This window comes from Protomyctophum bolini (genome assembly GCF_963924005.1).
Source record: "Protomyctophum bolini genome assembly, chromosome: 4".
NCBI lineage: Eukaryota > Metazoa > Chordata > Actinopteri > Myctophiformes > Myctophidae > Protomyctophum > Protomyctophum bolini.
The window spans coordinates 48569908-48592407 of NC_137865.1; the positions used below are offsets into that span (position 1 = coordinate 48569908).

The 22500-nt window shown below is 45.9% G+C and overlaps 1 protein-coding gene across 2 annotated transcripts in view; it reads left to right on the top strand.

The window, feature by feature from the left end:
* LOC308314352 (solute carrier family 66 member 2) overlaps positions 1 to 22500 on the top strand; it is a 121095-nt gene that overhangs the window by 50098 nt on the left and 48497 nt on the right. For both annotated transcript variants that reach the window (XR_013963966.1, XM_080761936.1), the window contains exon 4: positions 12672 to 12888. Coding sequence is in view for 1 of the 2 variants with exons in the window: in XM_080761936.1 (XP_080618062.1) it covers positions 12672 to 12888 (217 nt within the window). In the remaining variant the exon portion in view is untranslated. The remainder of the gene's footprint in view (positions 1 to 12671; positions 12889 to 22500) is intronic.

A 22500-nucleotide genomic window follows, 5' to 3' on the forward strand; every position in this document is an offset into this window, starting at 1 on the left:
AGCGCATGCCGTCGACAAACCTTCTAAGATAGCGTATATTAGATATTATACGCTCAATAAGGCAGCAACAGAGTGGACTTCATGAGGTCCCTGCAGGGCAGGCTGCCGACAACACTACTAACTAACTGACGTTTGTTGTGGGAGCCGGGCAGAGAAGTTGCCACTTGACAGTGTCAGGGAACATTAGTATCATAAAAGCAGCGATTTCATCCTCCTACTCATGTGTTATGTCACTTGACGGTGTCAGGTAACATTAGCATCATAAAAGCAGCGATATCATCCTCCTATTCATGTGTTATCTCCGCGGGGGTATAGGAGCTATACTGTGGTGTCTGAGTGCTATAGCTATGAAGCTGAATGAAATGTTCCGTCTCACCACCAGTCCAGGGTTGCCAGATTTTTTGTGAGATAGAAATAACAACCAGGTCTATTAAAATAAGTCCAAATGAGCAACTAGGGCAGGATAAGTTTGGTCTAAAAGTGGAATTAAAAAAAAAGAGTCTTACACCTGAGTTGCCTAAACCAGAGCAGGCAACCCTCTGGCAGGGTTCTGCCAGACCCAAACCCATTCTGTAGGTCTGGAAGTTTCCCTGATTTTAACCACATCTCCTTGAGGTTGATCGATTGATCATGATCATTGCTTGATTGTCATTGTCTCCACCAGGCCGAAGGCATGGGGAGAGAGTATGTCTTATTGTCTCCACCAGGCCAAAGGCACGGGGAGAGAGTATGTCTTATTGTCTCCACCAGGCCAAAGGCACGGGGAGAGAGTATGTCTTGCTCTGTCTGTCCGTCCGTCCGTCTGTGGACAGATCATCTCCGGCACCGTTGGCTTGATCTCAGCCATACTCTGCACACACACACACACACTCCCTGAATGCCACAGCTGAACCTCTGCCCCAAAGTTTCCACATTGGCCTGTTATAGCGCCACCAGGAGGCCGCTTTGTGCAAAACACATTTTATGACAGTACACCTACAGATTTGATTCAAACGTCACGCAAATTGGTACACAGTCTCTCTAGAGCCATTCGACGAAACGGGTCTTTCAGATTTTTCAGACTCCATCCTGATTGGCTAAGATTGGTTTCCAAAGAGTGCTCTGTTTAAAAAACAAAATGCTGCAAATCATGAATCACATTGTGTGATTTCCGTGAAAGCCTCATGGTGGCGCTATAACTGGCCGATTCGTGTTTTTACCTATAACTGCACCGATCAGTGGAAAACCTTGTTTGCACACTCCCTAGAGGGCAAGGAAAAACCTTTGCCTGGAATTTTTTACATCTGCTCTTTATAGCGCCACCAGGTGGCCGACATAATGTAAAACACATTTTCTTATATTACTCATGTGATCAAGACGGGTTGGTTTGATTTCTCATTATTCCATCCTGATTGGCTACGATTGGCTTCCAGGAGTTTTCAGGAGTGTAGCCTTAGTACAAAATGCCGCAACTCCTCAACGCAGCGTCCGATTGCGGTGAAACTGTGCACGCATATGTATTCCCACTAGGCTGAGGAAGAAATGCCACTCGACAGTTTTCAAACCAGCCGCCCTCATGGTGGCGCTATAGAACAGTCTTCACATTACAACGTATTATACAATGAACAATAGGCTTTATGACGAGGGAAACTTTCTGAAACTTTTCTGTGAAAGAGGGAGAAAGACAAACCGAGAGACAAAGAGAAACGGCAAGAGAGAGAGAACGGTGACAGACATGCAGAGAGAGACAGAAACACGCAGTCTGTCTTCATTATCCCATTTTGGGCGAGAACCCCTTTTGGTGTTATAGCATTATGTTATGCTTTATAGCTATTGAAAAATAGCAGATCTACAAGCTCGTAGCGCGCCACCGAGTGGCGCGCTACGAGCTTGTAGGTCTGCTATTTTTGGAAAAATCGAAGAACGACTGACATATCTAAACATAGCTTTTTCAGGATGAAAACTGTCAGGATGTATAGAAGACATTTTTTTTAGAATCTGATCTCAGGTCAGAACGGGTTAAGATGAGTCTGACTCACAGAACAAGTTATGTTCCTGCCACCCGCCGCAGTAACCAAACAACAGACCCCCCCACCCCCCCTCCTCACCTACCCCCCTCCCCCCTATAGTGACGGGGCGAGTAGTGGAACAACAGAGCCCACCCACACACCTACCCCCCTCACCTCCCATCCCCTGTAGTGACGGGGGCGAGTGCAGAGAAAACAATTTATATCCGTTGGCGGAGCCAGCCGGGGCTGTGGCGGTGTCTCCCGTTAAGACCCGTGACACACAGAGAGGCATGGCGGGGCCGGGCCCGGTTCTGCTGCTGTGTTTGTTTCCTGTCACTTCTGCTCACGGCGGGCCAGGCGCTGCTCGCTACAGAAAGGAAACGACAGCAGGCAGACGCAGCCCTGCCGTGCCGTGCGTAGCGCGGTGTCAGCACGCCGTATTACTGCTCTGTGACACATAGCACTGCAATACCATGTGACTGGCTGGACGCATGGAGGGAGCTTAATAAAGGGTGGTAGACAGTACACGGCACCATTTTAAAGTCATATATACTGGGTAACTTTTTTCAATGAAACAAAAGTAATCTTTCATTGGTATATGTTTTTCACATTAACCATTCCACACAAGATCCCTAAACTCTGTTTTATTCTGAGAGTGTCTGCTCTCAACTCTCTCAGGACCTGGATTAATTAGTCGATCGGGGCCAGATCAGGTCAAACCAAGATAGATGTTACCCTATAAGACGGACGTCCCGGGATGAACTTAAGTCATATCAGATCTGGCCCAAAATAAGCTATATTGTGACGAAATGACGTAAAGATCATCCCCATAATGGCTGTGGTCTGGCCTAGCCCTGAACGTCACCGGAGGACGTTATCATAACGTTAAAAAAATGTTTGGGAAACAGTGTCTTAGTGATGTGTATATGGTTGTCTCTGGTCTGTGTTCAGAAAGTCTTTGGCCAGCAGCAGTGTCTGGGTGTCTCTGTATGGTTGTCTCTGGTCTCTGCCAGAAGCAGTGCTGTCTCAGCACACAGTATCTGTCAGCCTGCATCTCTGTCTGTCAGCTCCGTGCACCCTACTCTACTGTACTGTACTGTATGTGTTGCCTTACAGCTTTACACCCTGGCTTTATACTGTCCAACTGACTGTGTGTGTGTGTGTGTGTGTGTGTGTGTGTGTGTGTGTGTGTGTGTGTGTGTGTGTGTGTGTGTTTGTGTGCTTGAGTGCGTGCGTGTGTGCTTGAGTGTGTGCGTGCATGTCTTTTCTCTCTCTCTTTCTCTCTCTTGCTCTCTGTCTCTCTCTGACTCTCTCTCTCTCTCTCTCTCTCTCTCTCTCTCTCTCTCTCTCTCTCTCTCTCTCTCTCTCTCTCATGTATTGATGCTTGGTGGTGGTGTACAGATCCATGTACTGTGTGCTCATCATTAAATACAGATTACGGACAGGAGAGGCTTTACCTCCCCATCCGTCCCTTCTCTGCCTTCATGTGTGTGCAGGTTGTCTTCATGTGTGTGCAGGTTGTCTGGAAGCTTAGGAACGGATAGCAGGGAGAAGATCAGTATGCAGCCGTTCCAGAGCCCCCAGATCTGATGGGGAGGGGCAGACTAGTCCAGGGTCTGGGGGCCACAGGGAGGGGCAGACTAGTCCAGGATCTGGGGGCCACAGGGAGGGGCAGACTAGTCCAGAATCTGAGGGCCACATATGCAAAAGCACGGTCAACCCTGTTCTTATTGAGTGGTGCAACCACTCCTATAGACAGCTGTGTGTGTGTGGGTGCGTGGGTGGCTTGGTGGGTCTGAGCACGGAAATATATAGCGTTTGTTCACCACCAGGTGTCACTGTTTCACAGCCTGACACAGACACACAGGCCAGAGGGGAGCCAGTACAGTGCAGTGCAGTGCAGTACAGTACAGTACAGTACTATGAAGTACAGTACAGTACAGCACAGCACCACTCACTTCAGACAGGTCTGTTTTTTGTATTAGTCTCTGGTGCTTGGAGCAACATCTTTGTCAGCAGACTCCACGGCCCTGGTTGGGATGTAAGCTGTGTGTGTGTGTGTGTGTGTGTGTGTGTGTGTGTGTGTGTGTGTGTGTGTGTGTGTGGAGTGTGGTGAGGTGTGGCGGAGCCAGCCAGACCATGCAGTGATTTATGAGTACATAAAATCACCTTTAAAAAAGTCAAATGAACAGCTAGGGAGCCCGTGATGCCAGGACAGGGTCTGATGCTGGGTACTTTAGTACCTGCTTGTTAACCTTGGCGAGTCTTAACCCATTTAGACCTAAGTTCGATTATATAAATCTCTTCTAAATCATGACAGTTTTCTGAAAAACCTCATGTTTCTAATGTCAGTCGTTCTCGAACATTTTCATGTCAAGGACCCCCAGAATTATCTGTAATTGGCCGCCGCACCCCCATCTGAAAAGATGTTGTTCCAGGGACCTCCCTATAGAAGCAAAGATTTGAGTTAAAAAACGTTCTCTCTGACAGAATATATATTCAAAGATTTGCGCCACATTTTCACGATTTTTCAAAAATAGCAGACCTATACAAGCTCGTAGCGCGGCACTCTGTGCCGCGCTATGAGCTTGTAGATCTGCGATTTTTCAACAGCTAAAGCATAACATTGTGCTTAAAACATCAAAAAGGGTTCCCGCCCCAAAATGGGTTAATTGGAAAAAAAGGTAGTTTTTAACGACGGAGCTGATGTGTTGATCGAATTTGAAGGCATGCACTGTCAAAAGTTACACCAAGGTTTAAGGGCAGATGAGCGGATAGTGTGTCCGGGATAGTGCACTGTGAGATAGACAGTGTTGTGGCCTGTGGCCAAATATTATAATTTCTGTTTTATTTTTCATTGAGAGTCAGACAGCAGACAGGTTTTGACATTGTGTAAGGCAGGTAGAGGTTGGTATGTGTCACGGGCCAGGCCAGCACGTGCCCTATAGAGCGTCGCAGTCCCGCCCCCTACCAACAGGGCCCAGGAAATGATTTATTTAAAGACCTTTTAAGCGTCGTACAAAGCCAACTCTTGTCGTGACAAATTATGACAACAAACACCATTTTTTGGGCCTAACAAATGATTAGAAAGAAGAAAAAAACGACAAGTTACAACACTTTTTTTTGTTGTTTGCTTTTTTCTTTGTAATTATTTGTTTGGTCCAAAATGTTGTTTGTTGTCATGAGTTGTCACGACTCGAGTTGGCTTTGTCCGCGGCGTAACCGTCTTTAAATAAATACTTTTTTGAAATGTCTATGAGGGAAAAATGCATTGGGAATTATTTCCTGGGCCTGGCGCCGTCATGAAAGACTGCGACGTTCTATAGACACAATGGTTGAAAGAGTTTTAAATGTTTATTTGTATTTATTGACACTGAAGTTGCATTGGTCTGTTTGTCACCTGTCTCCCCTCTGCAGTGCTGGCACTCCTCTCTGAGGTGCCAACAATCAACAGTTAAAATCAAGTCATTAGGTTTGGTTTGGAGCCTGGATGAAATGTCTCGGGTAGATTATGGGTAACTAAAAATGACTAATTGTTTATAAGCTATACCTGAATCTTTGACAAGAACGGTAGCTGTGGAGATTGGCTTAAAATTAGATAACATTGAGGGGGGGTCAAGGTTTTTCTCTTTAATGATGGGGTGAACACCACAGCTTGCTTAAAGGCAGCCGGGACACATTAAGCAGCAGCTGATTAATTAATGAATGGTTGGACCATTCTTTGGAGACTTCTTTTATAGGACCCGATGGGGGGATGCTTTCAGAAGGACAGTTAGTGGGTCCAAGGTGATCATTATGTCAGTGAGGGAGGACAGATTTATTGGTGAGTGATTAGAGGGGGCGTAGGAGCCCAGCGTATAGGAGCAGGGTCTATAGGGTAGAGAAGTGTTGAACGTTTACGCAGAGGAGACATTCTGTCAAGGGCACCCGGTCAGGGTGTAAGCACACTGCGGGCGTTGAGGGCACCCGGTCAGGGTGTAAGCACACTGCGGGCGTCAAGGGCACCCAGTCAGGGTGTAAGCACACTGCGGGCGTCAAGGCGCGGCAAAAAAGCCACGAGCGGCAGGCGTTTCTTCCTGGTTTTTTAGACAGCTGGAAATGAGGTTGTGATGAGTGTGCACGTGAAGGATGATGAGTGTGCACGTGAAGGATGATGAGTGTGCACGTGAAGGATGATGAGTGTGCACGTGAAGGATGCTGAGTGACGGCTTGGTTCTGTTTGACGTGTGGCATCCTCGTTCAGCTGATGTTAGGAGGACATTAAAGCCAAGCTCTGCCATCATCATCAACGCTGTGTGTGTGTGTGTGTGTGTGTGTGTGTGTGTGTGTGTGTGTGTGTGTGTGCGCGCCGGCATGCATGCCTGCTTGTTTGCCTCTGTGCGTACGTGCGTGCATGCGTGCGCACGCGCTCATTGTATCTCCTCGTTCTCCTCATCCTATCCCCGCTGTCATCAGTTGCTGATGTTCCTCTCCTCTCCTCTCCTCTCCTCTCCTCTCCTCTCCTCTCCTCTCGTCCTCTCCTCTCCTCTCCTCTCCTCTCGTCCTCTCCTCTCGTCCTCTCCTCTCCTCTCCTCTCCTCTCCTCTCCTCTCCCCTCCCCTCCTCTGCTCTCCTCTCCTCTCTGTAATAAAGGCCATTAATCACGTGCCTCTGTTTTGCCACCAGCGCTCTCACTGTACAAGATGTCTCACTCCTCTCTGTGCCCCCCCCCCCCTCCTCTCTGTGCCCCCCCCCACCCCCCCTCCTCTCTGTGCCCCCCCCCCACCCCCCCTCCTCTCTGTGCCCCCCCCCCACCGCCCTGTGTCCCAGGATGCATCGGTGCCGCGCGGCTCACTGGACTGTATGTAATGGGATAGCGTCACAGCCAGCGGGAACACACACACACACACACACACACATACATACACACACTCACACAAACACACACTCAAGTCATGCATGCTCACATGCACGCACAAACACTGCAAACACACACACACATACAAACTCAAGTCATGCATTCTCACATGCACGCGCAAACACACACACACACACACACACACACACACACACACACACAAACTCAAGTCATGCATTCTCACATGCACTCACAAACACTACACACACACGCACGCACACACACGCACACACACACACACACACACACACACACACACACACACACACACACACACACACACACACACAAACTCAAGTCATGCATGCTCACATGCACGCACAAACACTACACACACTCACACTGGTGCATACTGTACACGTGTGTGTGTGTGTGTGTGTGTGTGTGTGTGTGTGTGTGTGTGTGTGTGTGTGTTCGCTGTACGATCAAGTATGAATCACGCAGTTACCAGTGGTGTAAAGTCTCTAAATGTGAATTAAAAACACCCGCTCTGACTGAAAGTATATAATTATATTCAAAGATTTGCGACACATTTTCATGATTTTTGGTGAGTGGTGCGACCGACCACTCCAAGGAACAGCAATGTATGTGTTCACCTATATGTGTTCACCATTATGTATGTGTTCATGAGCACCAGTATATGACTATGAGTACCAGTAGGTGGCGCTGTTGTGCCAGAAACAGAGAGAGAGAGAGAGAGATAGTACTGCACTGTTGCCTGCTATAACGGGTGTGATTTTTCAAAAATATAGCAGATCTACAAGCTATTTTTTAAAATATATTTGAGCACCACTGGCAGTTATTTGGACCGCCACACTGTACGGCGTGTACTTGGCAGCAGTATGTAATATGGAAAGGAAGACTTGCCTATACAGTACAGTATGTATCGTCACAGTCCGTTCCCGCGCTGACTAATGGGCCTCTCATTTAGCTATCAATCGCCTTCAGCTGGCGACAGTCTCTCCTGGCCAGCTCGCCACAGCTCCCTGGTCATACATAACCCATTCTGACCTGAGATCAGATTCTAAAAAAAATGTCTTCTACACATCCTGAGAGTTTTCCATTCTGACCTGAGATCAGATTCTAAAAAAAATGTCTTCTACACATCCTGAGAGTTTTCCATTCTGACCTGAGATCAGCTTCTATAAAATGTCTTCTATACATCCTGAGAGTTTTCCATTCTGACCTGAGATCAGATTCTATAAAAAATGTCTTCTATACATCCTGAGAGTTTTCCAATCTGACCTGAGATCAGATTCTAAAAAAGGTCTTCTACATCCTGAGAGTTCTCTGAAAAAGCCATGTTTCTATGTCAGTCGTTCTTCGAATCTTTAAAAAAAATAGCAGACCTAGTGGCGCGCTATGAGCTTGTAGATCTAGCTATTTTTCCAATAGCTAAAGCATAGCATGATGCTAACACCAAAAAGGGGGTTCCCGCCCACAATGGGATAACCAATGGGAGCCCATCCATCATGTGGGATTACAGTGGAGCGGGCGTAGATGGGCTTTTTGTTTCCCTGGGTGGAGTTATCGTACAGTCGGTCGTACAGTGAGAGATGGATGGATGGTTTCCTCACAACAGAAACCGCCATTTCATTTTCCCTTTTATCTTTCTTTCTTTTTTCATTATGTCCAAAGTGGAAATAGAAATTCCCTCCAGGCGGGGGGGACGTATACGTACTAGTATACTGGTGTCTCTGTTATATTATACCTCTTAAAGTGAGCAGCTGATATTCCCTGTTTTAGTGGCGTTTAGTACCATTTCAGTGGCGTTGTTTGTTTTTTACGATACTGTGATTTTCAGTGCCATTTGTTTTTTTGAGTGGTGCAACCACTCCAAGGAACAGCAATGACCATGTTCACCTATATGTGTTCACCTATCTATGTGTGTCTGTGTTCACCTATACCTATGTGGCCTATGTGAGCACCAGTATATGACTATGAGAACCAGTAGGGGCACTGTTGTGCCAGAAACAGAGAGAGAGAGAGAGAGAGATAGTATTAGTGCTGCACTGTTGCCTGCTAATGAGAGAGAGAGAGAGAGAGAGAGAGAGAGAGAGAGAGAGAGAGAGAGAGAGAGAGAGAGAGAGAGAGAGAGAGAGAGAGAGAGAGATGCACCACTCAGTTCACACAGGTGTGATATTTTCTAGCACTAGAGTCTAGTGCTAGAAAATATCACAGTGACTAGACCTATACGTGCCAGTTGCAATCTTGGGAACGATGCAACTAATGATATACGTTTCAACTGTCAGCCGGTGTCCCGCATGGAGATCTGTGTATGTGTGCCTGTGAGTGTGTGTGAAGACTGCAAACTGAAAAGTGTACTTGACAATCAATTGGGCCCACTGGCAGAGCCTGATTGGTTGAGCCTCAATTGGCTGAAAGGCAGAGGCTGGAAATTGGCACAGGTGAAAAAAGGAGTTGGCCTCATTAGGCCCACTGACTGGCAGAGCCTGACCAGAGCCTTTTGTGGTGGTTCTGGAGAACCGTGGGTCCGACCGACTGACTCGATACCTGGCACTGCACTCCCTGTGGGGGTGTGGAACGCGTGTATCGAATGTGAGGTCGGTGGGTCAAACGGTTCTTGAGTTACGTGCGTTACAACCGTACACACACGCACGTACGCAGAGGTGGCGCATTATATAGTAGATAGTGGACATCTTGTGAACATTTTGTTTAATTTAAAGGTATATTCAGTGATTTCACTTAATTCAAATATCACTTTTTTTTTGTGTTGTTGTGACAATCCTCTCTACTATAGAGTGTGCTGACCATATAAGGAGTTCCTCCCTTTCCCCAGTTAACCCTTGGGGGGGTAAAAAAAAACCTTAGGTTTCGTTTTTGGCTCTCTATCCTGATTGGATGAAAGGCTTTGCCACCTATAGCCAAAAACTAAACCTAAGGTTTTTTGAGTGAAATCACTGAATATACTTTTAAACAAAAGGCTAGAGATGTATCATTTCTATGGTTGGGTACAGCTTCCAGTGGCCAACGCAGTGAATCAGAGTGCGTGCCATATACATAGGCCCATATGTATATATATATATATATATATATATATATATATATATATATATATATATATATATATATATATATATATATACACACAGGCAGGCACATTCAACCTGCTGTCCTTATTTTCAACGTGTCAGTATATTTTTGTAATTTATATGTAAATTAAGTTAAAAGAAAATTGATCTTGTAATGAATGTACAGCCTCCCTGTACAGCCCTGCTTAATGTTTAACTCATTTAGACCTGAGGACGATTCTACAAAATGCCTTCTAAATCCTGACCGTTTTCTGGAAAATGCATGTTTTTAGGTCAGTCTTTCTCAAAACATTCTCAAAAAAATATATATAATTGGCCGCCGACCCACATCTGAAAACATCTTGTTCCAGGGCCCAGAATCAAAGATTTGAGTTAAAAAAACGTTCGCTCTGAAAGAATATATGCAGGTATTCAATTAAGGATCCGCGCCACTTTTTCAAAAATAGCAGACCTACTGTATATACAAGCTCGTAGCGCGGCACTCAGTGCTTTTTTTCAACAGCTAAAACCATAAAAAACGATGCTTTTAAAACACCAAAAGGGGTGTTCCCGGCCAGAATGCGTTAAGCAGGGGGTTGTATCAGGTGATGGTGGCGGTCGCCCTGGGGGGGGGGGGGGGGGGGGTCTGCTGCCTGCCGTCATGGCTGTATACTGAAGTCATGTAAATGTAAAACACCTTGGTTTCCCCCATCCGTTCCCCTTTGTCCTCCTGGTCACTATAATGTAAATGTAAAACACCTTGGTTTCCCCCATCCGTTCCCCTTTGTCCTGGTCACTAATGCATACATGCTCTGTTATTGATCCAACAGTGCTGTGCTTTGCACAAATTCAATGCATTTAATAATGAAACGCTCTCTGTGTGTCTCTCTGTGTCGCTCTTTGTGTCTGTCTGTCTCTCTTTCTCTCCCCCCTCCCTGCCATCTATCTCCGCACGCACGCACGCACGCACGCACGCACGCATGCACGCACGCACGGCTAACCGCCCGTCGGTATATGTGTGTATGTATGCATGTCATGTGTATGTGCGTGCGAGTTTGTGTACGTATAGTGTCCGAAAACCTCGTTGGAGTGTAAAGTGTAACGTGATGCCTTTTGACAACTGTGTTTTATTTATTTTATACCTGACTATAACTCATGTCACCATCCCTGTGTTTTATTTTATTTTACCTGAATATACAGTAACTCATGTCACCATTCCTGTGTTTTATTTATTTTACCTGAATATACAGTAACTCATGTCACCGTCCCTGTGTTTTATTTGTTTTACCTGACTATAACTCATGATGTCACCATCCCAGTATGGCCTCGGAGACCCAGAGGTTTTTATTTAACTTGCAGAGTCCACTTCAGTTCGGCATAGAGCACAGCGCATAAGCGTCGATCACTCTCTGCTGATTTCGGATCGTCTGCACCTTTGTTAAATTGACGCACACACGCACACCCGTACACACACACACACACACACACACACACACACACACACACACACACACACCCACACACACACACGCGCGCGCAAACACGTACACAAACACACTCCTCTCTCTCTCTCTCTCTCTCTCTCTCTCTCTCTCTCTCTCTCTGTCGCTCAAATGTATTAGTCTCATGTCGCGCAGCTGCGTCTATATTCTCCCGGCGGATTCTGCCATAGAAAGCATATGGACCCCATGCAGGCTACCATCCCAGTGGCCTTAAGTTGTGGTCAGAGTGTTCACACTAATCTGGCCTGACAACCAAATTAATGCGATCTCTCTCTGCCGTGCACGTGCACTTCATGTCCTGCAGGGGGGGGTGTACTATTCTTAGCATCGTTACGACGGCATCAAGACCCGCCAAAACACATTTTAGTCGACTAAATCAACCATAGATTTAGTCGACTAAAACTAGACTAACAGTAAAACATTCCAAGGTGACTTAAAATGTGACTAAAACTAAATGGAAACTATATATTCAAAAGACTATTGACTATTGACTAAATGACTATAAAACTAAAATAGAAAGTTGCTGCCAAAGCAGAGCCTACACCAGAAGAGCCTTTTGTGGTGGTTCTGGAGAACCGTGGGTCCGACCGACTCGATACCGGGCACTGCACTCCCTGTGGGGGTGTGGAACGCGTGTGTCGAATGTGAAGCCGGTGGGGCGAACGGTTCTCGAGTTACGTGCATTACAACCGTAACCTGACGCTGCCAGATGAGGGCGGTATTGCGGAAACATATTCCCCAACACAACACTCATCTGGGATCTCTGACGGAGTTGAGCCCTGAGTCAGATCTGCTTCGTACCGAACCAATCAGCGTGAGCTAAAGGCGGGATGCGGATGTGACGGTATATAGACACGTCGATATGATTGGTTGTGTTTGCACGCCCACACGGTGATAGACAGACGCTCCCATCCAATCATCTACCATGTATCTTGAAAAAAAGGAACAGCCCCGTCATCGAATTTGCTTCCGCGATCCCAGATCCAAATAAGCTGTGAAACAAATTTGTGTAGCAAGCTTTTTGGATCTGGCAGCGTCAGGTTATTACAACCGTACACACACATGTACGCACGCACATATGCAGAGACGCATAATTATATAGTAGATAGTGGACATCTTGTGAACATTTTGTTTGATTTCTTTCCTAAAGTAAATGAACAAAACAAAAGGCTAGAGGTGTATCATTTATATGGTTGGGTACAAAAACAACACTGGTATAATAACCTCCATCGTTGGTTGTCGTCCCTCCACAGAACTGGACCCGCGGTACTTCTGGAAGTGGACGGCCTTCGAGGACTACGTGCTGTTCTGCCTGGGCTTCACGGTGAGCGCGGCGCTGCTCACCATGCTGCTGCTGGACTCGCCGCTGTTCGTGGAGGCGCTGGGCTCCACGGCCGTGCTGTTCGAGGCCATGCTGGGCCTGCCGCAGCTGCTGCAGAACCTCCAGAACCGCTCCACCCGAGGCATGAGGTACGCTACCGACCCAGAACCTTAGATAGAGACAGTACAGAACCTCCAGAACCGCTCCACCCGAGGCATGAGGTACGCTACCGACCAGAACCTTAGATAGAGACACAGTTATGGTACCGACCAGAACCTTAGATAGAGACACAGTTATGGTACCGACCAGAACCTTAGATAGAGACACAGTTATGGTACCGACCAGAACCTTAGATAGAGACACAGTTATGGTACCGACCAGAACCTTAGATAGAGACAGTACAGAACCTCCAGAACCGCTCCACCAGAGGCATGAGGTACGCTACCGACCAGAACCTTAGATAGAGACACAGTTATGGTACTGACCAGAACCTTAGATATAGAGTTACGCAAACTGCGTTCACTTCATATGAGGCTTTAGTCCAATGGAGGCTCTCCTACATAGACTCCTATTGGTTCACTTCATGGGGCTTTCAGTCTAATGGAGGCTCTCCTACATAGACTTCTATTGGTTCACTTCATATGGGGCTTTAGTCCAATGGAGGCTCTCCTACAGAGACTTCTATTGAGAGTTGGTCAAACCAACCGAGACAAGCCCTGGACCGAAAGTATACAGGCGGGAATTGTATTAAGAGTGTCTGCTCTTAATACTTAATACTTAATACTTAATACTTAGTATTAAGAGTATTAAGAGTGTCCGCCCTTAGCTCACGCTGATTGGTTCGGTACGGAGCGGTTCGGCGTTAGCTCAACTCCCTGCGAGATTCCAGATGGATGTGGTGTTGGGGAACATGGTTACCCAATACCGCCCCCAGCTGGCAAAGTCAGGTTACATTTGTCTGTCTATAACTTGTAGATTGTAGTCTGTACAGTGCATTTGTCTGCCTATAACTTGTAGATTGTAGTCTGTACAGTGCATTTGTCTGTCTATAACTTGTAGATTGTAGTCTGTACAGTGCATTTGTCTGTCTATAACCTGTAGTCTGTAGTCTGTACAGTGCATTTGTCTGTCTATAACTTGTAGTCTGTAGTCTGTACAGTGCATTTGTCTGTCTATAACTTGTAGATTGTAGTCTGTACAGTGCATTTGTCTGCCTATAACCTGTAGTCTGTAGTCTGTACAGTGTATTTGTCTGTCTATAACCTGTAGTCTGTAGTCTGTACAGTGCATTTGTCTGTCTATAACCTGTAGTCTGTAGTCTGTACAGTGCATTTGTCTGTCTATAACTTGTAGATTGTAGTCTGTACAGTGTATTTGTCTGCCTATAACTTGTAGATTGTAGTCTGTACAGTGTATTTGTCTGCCTATAACTTGTAGATTGTAGTCTGTACAGTGCATTTGTCTGCCTATAACCTGTAGATTGTAGTCTGTACAGTGCATTTGTCTGCCTATAACTTGTAGATTGTAGTCTGTACAGTGCATTTGTCTGCCTATAACTTGTAGATTGTAGTCTGTACAGTGCATTTGTCTGTCTATAACCTGTAGTCTGTAGTCTGTACAGTGCATTTGTCTGTCTATAACTTGTAGATTGTAGTCTGTACAGTGCATTTGTCTGTCTATAACCTGTAGTCTGTAGTCTGTACAGTGCATTTGTCTGTCTATAACCTGTAGTCTGTACAGTGCATTTGTCTGCCTATAACCTGTAGTCTGTAGTCTGTACAGTGTATTTGTCTGTCTATAACCTGTAGTCTGTAGTCTGTACAGTGCATTTGTCTGTCTATAACCTGTAGTCTGTAGTCTGTACAGTGCATTTGTCTGTCTATAACTTGTAGATTGTAGTCTGTACAGTGCATTTGTCTGCCTATAACTTGTAGATTGTAGTCTGTACAGTGCATTTGTCTGCCTATAACCTGTAGATTGTAGTCTGTACAGTGTATTTGTCTGTCTATAACCTGTAGTCTGTAGTCTGTACAGTGTATTTGTCTGCCTATAACTTGTAGATTGTAGTCTGTACAGTGCATTTGTCTGTCTATAACTTGTAGATTGTAGTCTGTACAGTGCATAACTTGTAGATTGTAGTCTGTACAGTGCTCAGCTCAGTATTCATATGTTTATAGCCTCGGAAACCCAGACGTTTTTATTTCCAGGGAGAGTAGCGCAAATGTCGCTCACTCTCTCCTGATTTCTGATCGTCTGCACCTTTGTTAAATTGACGCATGCACACACACACACACACGCGCGCGCACACACACACACACACACACACACACACACACACACACACACACACACACACACACACATAGGATGAACCAGACGCAGAGACACACAGACTAAGTTATTTGTGATTGGGTGGAAGAAGGATGCTGATGTCATAATGACATCACATCGCCGTGAGGGTGAATGCATTACGGCGTGAATCGTGACATTGATTGTGTTCATAAAAGAGATGAATTATGACACTGTGTGCTTAAACCGCGCTGCTGGCGCATAATGTAGGTCATAAAAGTGTGCATGCATGCGTGTGTGTGTGTGTGTGTGTGTGTGTGTGTGTGTGTGTGTGTGTGTGTGTGTGTGTGTGTGTGTGTGTGTGTGTGTGTGTGTGTGTGTGTGTCTGTCTGGGATGCCACCGTAGAGAAGCTGATACCACATTATTATATCATTATTGCTCCCTCTCCCTCCCTCTCTCTCTCTCCCTCTCTCTCTCTCTCTCTCTCTCTCTCTCTCTCTCTCATTATTTTTTATGTGGTTTTCGTCTTAATTTTTACATATTTTTTATGGAGGGACAGACAGTATAAGCATGGGGGGGGGGTGACATGCAGTAAAGGCCTTCTGGATCGGGAGTCGAACCCGCGGCACACTGCCAGACTGGATTAGCATTTTCAGATTGTTATCCACAACCAAATTGTCTGTCCTTGACATGAGAAGGTTCAGTGGCGTGCACAGACATTTAGAGGGGCAGGGGCTAGGGGTCAGGGGTTAGGGGTCACAGACATTTAGAGGGGGCAGGGGCTAGGGGTCAGGGGTTAGGGGTCACAGACATTTAGAGGGGGCAGGGGCTAGGGGTCAGGGGTTAGGGGTCACAGACATTTAGAGGGGGCAGGTGCTCAAGTGAAAAAACGGCACTTTTTGTGTTGTTTTTCTTCTTTGTAAGTATTTGTTTGGTCCAAAATATTATGTCTGTTGTCATGATTTGTCACGGCTCGAGTTGGCTTCGTCCGCGACGTAACCGTCTTTAAATAAATACTTTTTGAAATGTCTATGGGGGGAAAAATGCATCGGGCCTGGCGTGGTCATGAAAGGGGGCGGGACTGGGCCTGGGCGTGGTCATGAAAGGGGGCGGGACTGGGCCTGGCGTGGTCATGAAAGGGGGCGGGACTGGGCCTGGGCGTGGTCATGAAAGGGGGCGGGACTGGGCCTGGGCGTGGTCATGAAAGGGGGCGGGACTGGGCCTGGGCGTGGTCATGAAAGGGGGCGGGACTGGGCCTGGCGTGGTCATGAAAGGGAGCAAGCGGACGATGTTCACGCTGGCTCTGCTGTACCACCCCCCCCCCCCCCCCTGTGGAGGTCATGTAAAGGTCAGCGTGGTGTTTAACCCATTCTGAACGGGAACCCATTTTGGGGTTCAGCATCATGTTATGCTTTAGCTATTGAAAAATAGCAGATCTAAGTGAAAAATCGAAGAATGACTGACATTTTTTTAGAATCTGATCTCAGGTCAGAATGGGTTAATCAAACCCAGTGTGTGTCCAGTGGAAACCTCGTATGAATCTGATCTCAGGTCAGAATGGGTTAAATGATGGCTGGCTCTGGTAGAGTGGCTCAGGGTCCTCCTATACTAATTATGATCATTATTTCCTCATTACCGCCTTCTGTTCCCTGAGGTGGGACCATAAAAACTAGACCCGTGCGTGCGTGCGTGTAGAGTTTAAATGGACCGGTATCAGTCAAAAGGCCCGTCCATATATGAAGATCTAGGTGATGATCCAGTCTTCTCCATGTATGGCTATCAAGGGTTAGGGTCAGTGTTCTGGTCTTCATATATGGAGAAGGCCCATATATGGAGCGTGTCAGGAGGTGTGACGGACTGACCACGTTAAGACCTTCGAGTATATGTGACCAGTGCCAGTGGTTTAATATACAAGGGGGCATTTTTCATTTTTCAGTTCTTTACATATTATGAAACTGCACACTGTAACCTTTCATATTATGATCTATTGCTCATTGAAATTGGGGGGGAAATGAAGAAGATATGACCATTTGAAACTTGTTGAACTGTAAACACCAAAGTACATAATTTGCCATTCTAAGATTTCATAGTATTTAGCATCTCTGAGCCCAGGAATGGGGTGTGACAATAGATACTTGTCTCCACGCCTAGATACTTGCATAAACACTCCCCCCATTCACTAACCACTCCCCCCACTTAGCTGTCAACTGCACAGAATGACTTGAGTGGACACTTAGTAAAACCAAGTGGGCTCTTAGTATAAGAATAAATAGAGATGGGAATTAGAATGAGTTTGTTTATTTTCACATACTTGAATTTGCATACTGTGACAATGACAAATAAGAGTGGCATAAGAATAAAATACAACAACAGTTTAACATTGCACTTTCCCTGTGACTAAATAAATATACAGTTTAAATTTGCACTTCCCCTGGGACTAAAAAGTATAAAAGTTTAAAATTGCACTTTGCCTGCGACTAAATACATAAAGTTTAAAATCTCACTTTGTCTGTGAACTAGAAATATATACAGTTTCAAATTGCACTTTCCCTGGGACTAAAAAGTATAAAGGTTTAAAATTGCACTTTGTCTGTGGACTAGAAATATATACAGTTTCAAATTGCACTTTCCCTGGGACTAAAAAGTATAAAGGTTTAAAATTGCACTTTGCCTGGGACTAAATACATAAAGTTTAAAAGCTAGGCAGTTTATAAATGTTACCCTGTCCATTTAAAGCGTTAAGCAAGCGTTCCAATTCAAAGTTACTAGCCATGATCACAAACAAACAACAAGAATGATGTTGTGTTTACTGACAGCCTGAACACGTTGCTACTTATGGGCGGTGATCGGCTACGTGAAACTGGAGAACAATACATAGGTATGGCCAATCGAAACAGCTCTATGTAAATACGTGCAGGAATGTTCACACCCCCAAAATACGGAAAAGAATCTTTCATTATAGAGACATTTTTGCAACGTAATTACAACGACTTAATGACACTAAAACGACTTTCTGATGGAATAAAAACATTCTTTAACATTCCAACTGTGTTAATGTGGCTAAAAACGAAAACCACCAAAAAAAAAAGAAGAATACATTTCGTTATATTGTGAAGTTTCATTACTGCCGACTTGTGGTTTAAATCACTGGCACTGGTCACATATATGAATGGAGACGGCACCGGATTCCTCCTCCCATACACTTGCATTAAGTTGCTCAAAAAGCGCATGAGGCGATTTCACTCCTAGGAACAAGTGCATTCTGGGATGGATTGCCCCAATAACATGACATTGTGTCGTTTGTGTGCGTTCACGTGTGAAACATAGCGTAACGGACCAGCGCTGGCTCGATCTGCAATGACAAATTCGGCCACTATGTCAATTTCGTCTCAGGGTTTCCTCCGGGTGCCGTCTCTATTCATATACTCTAAGGTTAAGACGCGGTAGGCACAAGAATTGTCATACATATCTTAAATATAGCAACCATATATAGCTCTAGTTGCTATCGTGATCAATTTACCATATTAGGGAGATCAGCAGCAACGCATTGACATCCTTGATTGGTCAAACCAAACCATCGGCTTCACGGATTGGCCAAACTGTGCGTGACGTTTGTGCAGATTCTGAAACCATATAAGTGAAGACAGAGAAACATTCCATGCTTTTTTTACACAGCAGTACTCGACCAATAGGATACAATCTGGTCAATATAGGACTTATTCTAGTGAGTAATGTTACGCTGGGCGGAGCGTCTGAGAGGACCAGAGACAGCCAATCAAAGAGCGGTGACAGTGAGACACTGTGTGTACTCCTTTGGAGGAGACTGTTGGGACAACGAGAAGATTGATGTGAACGTCTTCAACACAAAGTCTTTGATGTGGAGGAAGTTGACCCCAGCAGTGACACCTGGAAGAGAACGTCGCCTTGACGAGGTTCCCTCGAGACGTGAAGGCCACACAGCTGTTCTGATTGAAGACACCGTCTACCTCTGGGGAGGTTATCCTTACGACAATGTTCTTTATGCATTTGATGTTGACGCCCACAGATGGTTCAAACCACAGGTTTCTGGGACCGTTCCAGAGGGGAGGTACTACCACTCAGCCTGTGTTTTGGGGAAGGTCATGTATATCTATGGAGGATGGACTGGGAATAGATTCACTAATGACATCTACAAGTTGGACACCACCACAATGGTCTGGACTTTAATCAACACCAGAGGAACTCCACCTCCTGCTTCATCACGTCACTCTGCTACCATCATCGGGACAAAGATGTTTGTATTTGGAGGCTATTGGGGGAGTCAGTACTACAACACCATCAGAGTGTTTGACACAGAGACCAACCTCTGTCTGGACACACCTTCTTCTACACAGCTTCGTCCAGAAGAACGAGAGTATCATTCGGACTTTACCTACAATGGAGAGCTGTACATATGTGGTGGTCGCCACGCTAACAAGTACTTCAATGATCTGTGGAAATTCAGTCCAGAGACCTTCTCCTGGAAGAAGGTTCAGCCCAAGGGGAACCCCCCACACAGGTTGAATAGGATGTGCTGTTGCATGGTGGGAGATCGCGTCATCCTCTTTGGAGGATACACACCATGTGACATGTATGTCTTAGACTTCAGTCCGAGCCTCAAGACATTATGTAAGCTAGCGGTGATTCAGTACGGTCTGGAGCAGTCTGGACTCCCACACAACATCAGGTGGGAACTGGCAGCCATAACTAGCAGCAACAGCTGCTGATCTCAAGCGAGTTGGTTAACCCATTCTGACCTGAGATCAGATTCATACGAGGTTTCCACTGGACACACACTGGTCTGATTAACTCATTCTGACCTGAGATCAGATTCTAAAAAATGTCAGTCGTTCTTCGATTTTTCAAAAGTTCTCAAAGGTCAGAGGTCATGTGACGAATGACTGTGTGCTTCAGTGCTTGACCGTTTCCCATCAGCCTCTTCTACCATATCGGCGAATGTCATGGAAAGCGACGGCACAGAACTGCCAGAACTGCAAAAAAGAAGTGGTAGAAGAAGAAGAAAATAAATCGGTAAAGAAAACAATAGTGGCGTGGCCCCCCTAACAACACATGTGGCATGTGGGACCAATAAAAAGGAGGAAAATAAAACAGCAAGCCAATCAAAAGACAGTTTCGCTGAGCGGTCCAACGGTTGGCCGAGCTGTTCACAGACAGACAGACAGACGGAGGGACAGACAGACAGACAGACAGACGGAGGGACAGACAGGAGCCAAAGCGTTATCTGTCGACTACGATTTTGTTTTTTACCAGCTGCAAGCTGGTCAATATTAGCTTGTGAAAGTCCCGACAGGAGATCATTTTCTGCATATTTCCAGCCTAACGTGGATTCATTCACAGTTGCTTAATTGCCTGGTTTGGTTTTTTGGTTTTTTGGTTTTCGGGTGGGGACGGATCGATATGTGGAATGTCAGAACCGGTCCATATATGCAGATCTAGGTGATGATCCAGTCTTCTCCATGTATGGCTATCCAGGGTTAGGGTCAGTGTCGTGGTCTTCATATATGGAGAAGGCCCATATATGGAGCGTGTCGGGAGGTGTGACGGACTGACCGCCTTAAGACCTTAGAGTATATATGAATAGAGACGGGACCGGATTCCTCCTCCCATACACTTGCATTAAGTTGCTCAAAAGCGCATGAGGCGATTTCACTCCTAGGAACAAGTGCATTCTGGGATGGATTTGCCCCAATAACATGAACGCGCTGGTCGTTGACTACCATTGTTCCGTTTGTGTGCGTTCACGTATGAAACATTCGTTCACGTGTCATGGCCCCAATAACATGAACGTGCGCAATGATAGTCAACGGACCAGCGCTGGCTCGAGCTGCAATACCAAATTCGGCCACTATGTCCATTTCGCCTCAGGGTTTCCTCCGGGTGCCTTCTCTATTCACATATACTCTAAGGTTAAGACGCGGTAGGCACAAGAATTGCCATACATATCTAAATATGTATATTTAGCAACCATATATAGCCCTAGTTGCTATCGTGATCAATTTACCATATTAGGGAGGTCAGCAGCAACGCATTGACATCCTTGATTGGTCAAACCAAACCATCGGCTTCACGGATTGGCCAAACTGTGCGTGACGTTTGTGCAAATTCTGAAACAATATAAGTGAAGACAGAGAAACATTCCATGCTTTTTTTACACAGCAGTACTCGACCAATAGGATACAATCTGGTCAATATAGGACTTATTCTAGTGAGTAATGTTACGCTGGGCGGAGCGTCTGAGAGGACCAGAGACAGCCAATCAAAGAGCGGTGACAGTGAGACACTGTGTGTACTCCTTTGGAGGAGACTGGTCGGACGACGAGAAGAAGATTGATGTGAACGTCTTCAACACAAAGTCTTTGATGTGGAGGAAGTTGACCCCAGCAGTGACACCTGGAAGGGAACGTCACCTTGAGGTTCCCTCGAGGCGTCAAGGCCACACAGCTGTTCTGATTGAAGACACCGTCTACCTCTGGGGAGGTTATCCTTACGACAATGTTCTTTATGCATTTGATGTCGACGCCCACAGATGGTTCAAACCACAGGTTTCTGGGACTGTTCCAAAGGGGAGGTACTACCACTCAGCCTGTGTTTTGGGGAAGGTCATGTATATTCATGGAGGATCAACCCAGACTAGACACACTAATGACATCTACAAGTTGGACACCACCACAATGGTCTGGACTTTAATTAACACCAGAGGAACTCCACCTCCTGCTACATACTGTCACTCTGCTACGATCATCGGGACAAAGATGTTTGTATTTGGAGGCTGGGGGAATCAGTACTACAACACTATCGGAGTGTTTGACACAGAGACCAACCGCTGGCTGGTCACACCTTCTTCTACACAGCTTCGTCCAGAAGAACGAGGGTATCATTCGGCCTTTACCTACAATGGAGAGCTGTACATATGTGGTGGTCGCCGCGGTAACAAGTACTTCAATGATCTGTGGAAATTCAGTCCAGAGACCTTCTCCTGGAAGAAGGTTGAGCCCAAGGGGAAACCACCCCCACATAGGTTGAATAGGATGTGCTGTTGCATGGTGGGAGATTGCGTCATCCTCTTTGGAGGATACACACCATGTGACCTGTATGTCTTAGACTTCAGTCCTAGCCTCAAGACATTATGTAAGCTAGCGGTGATTCAGTACGGTCTGGAGCAGTCTGGACTCCCACACAACATCAGGTGGGAACTGGCAGCCATAACTAGCAGCAACAGCTGCTGATCTCAAGCGAGTCGGTTAACCCATTCTGACCTGAGATCAGATTCATACGAGGTTTCCACTGGACACACACTGGTCCGATGAACCCATTCTGACCTGAGATCAGATTCTAAAAATGTCAGTCGTTCTTCGATATTTCAAAAGTTCTCAAAGGTCAGAGGTCATGTGACGAATGACTGTGTGCTTCAGTGCTTGACCGTTTCCCATCA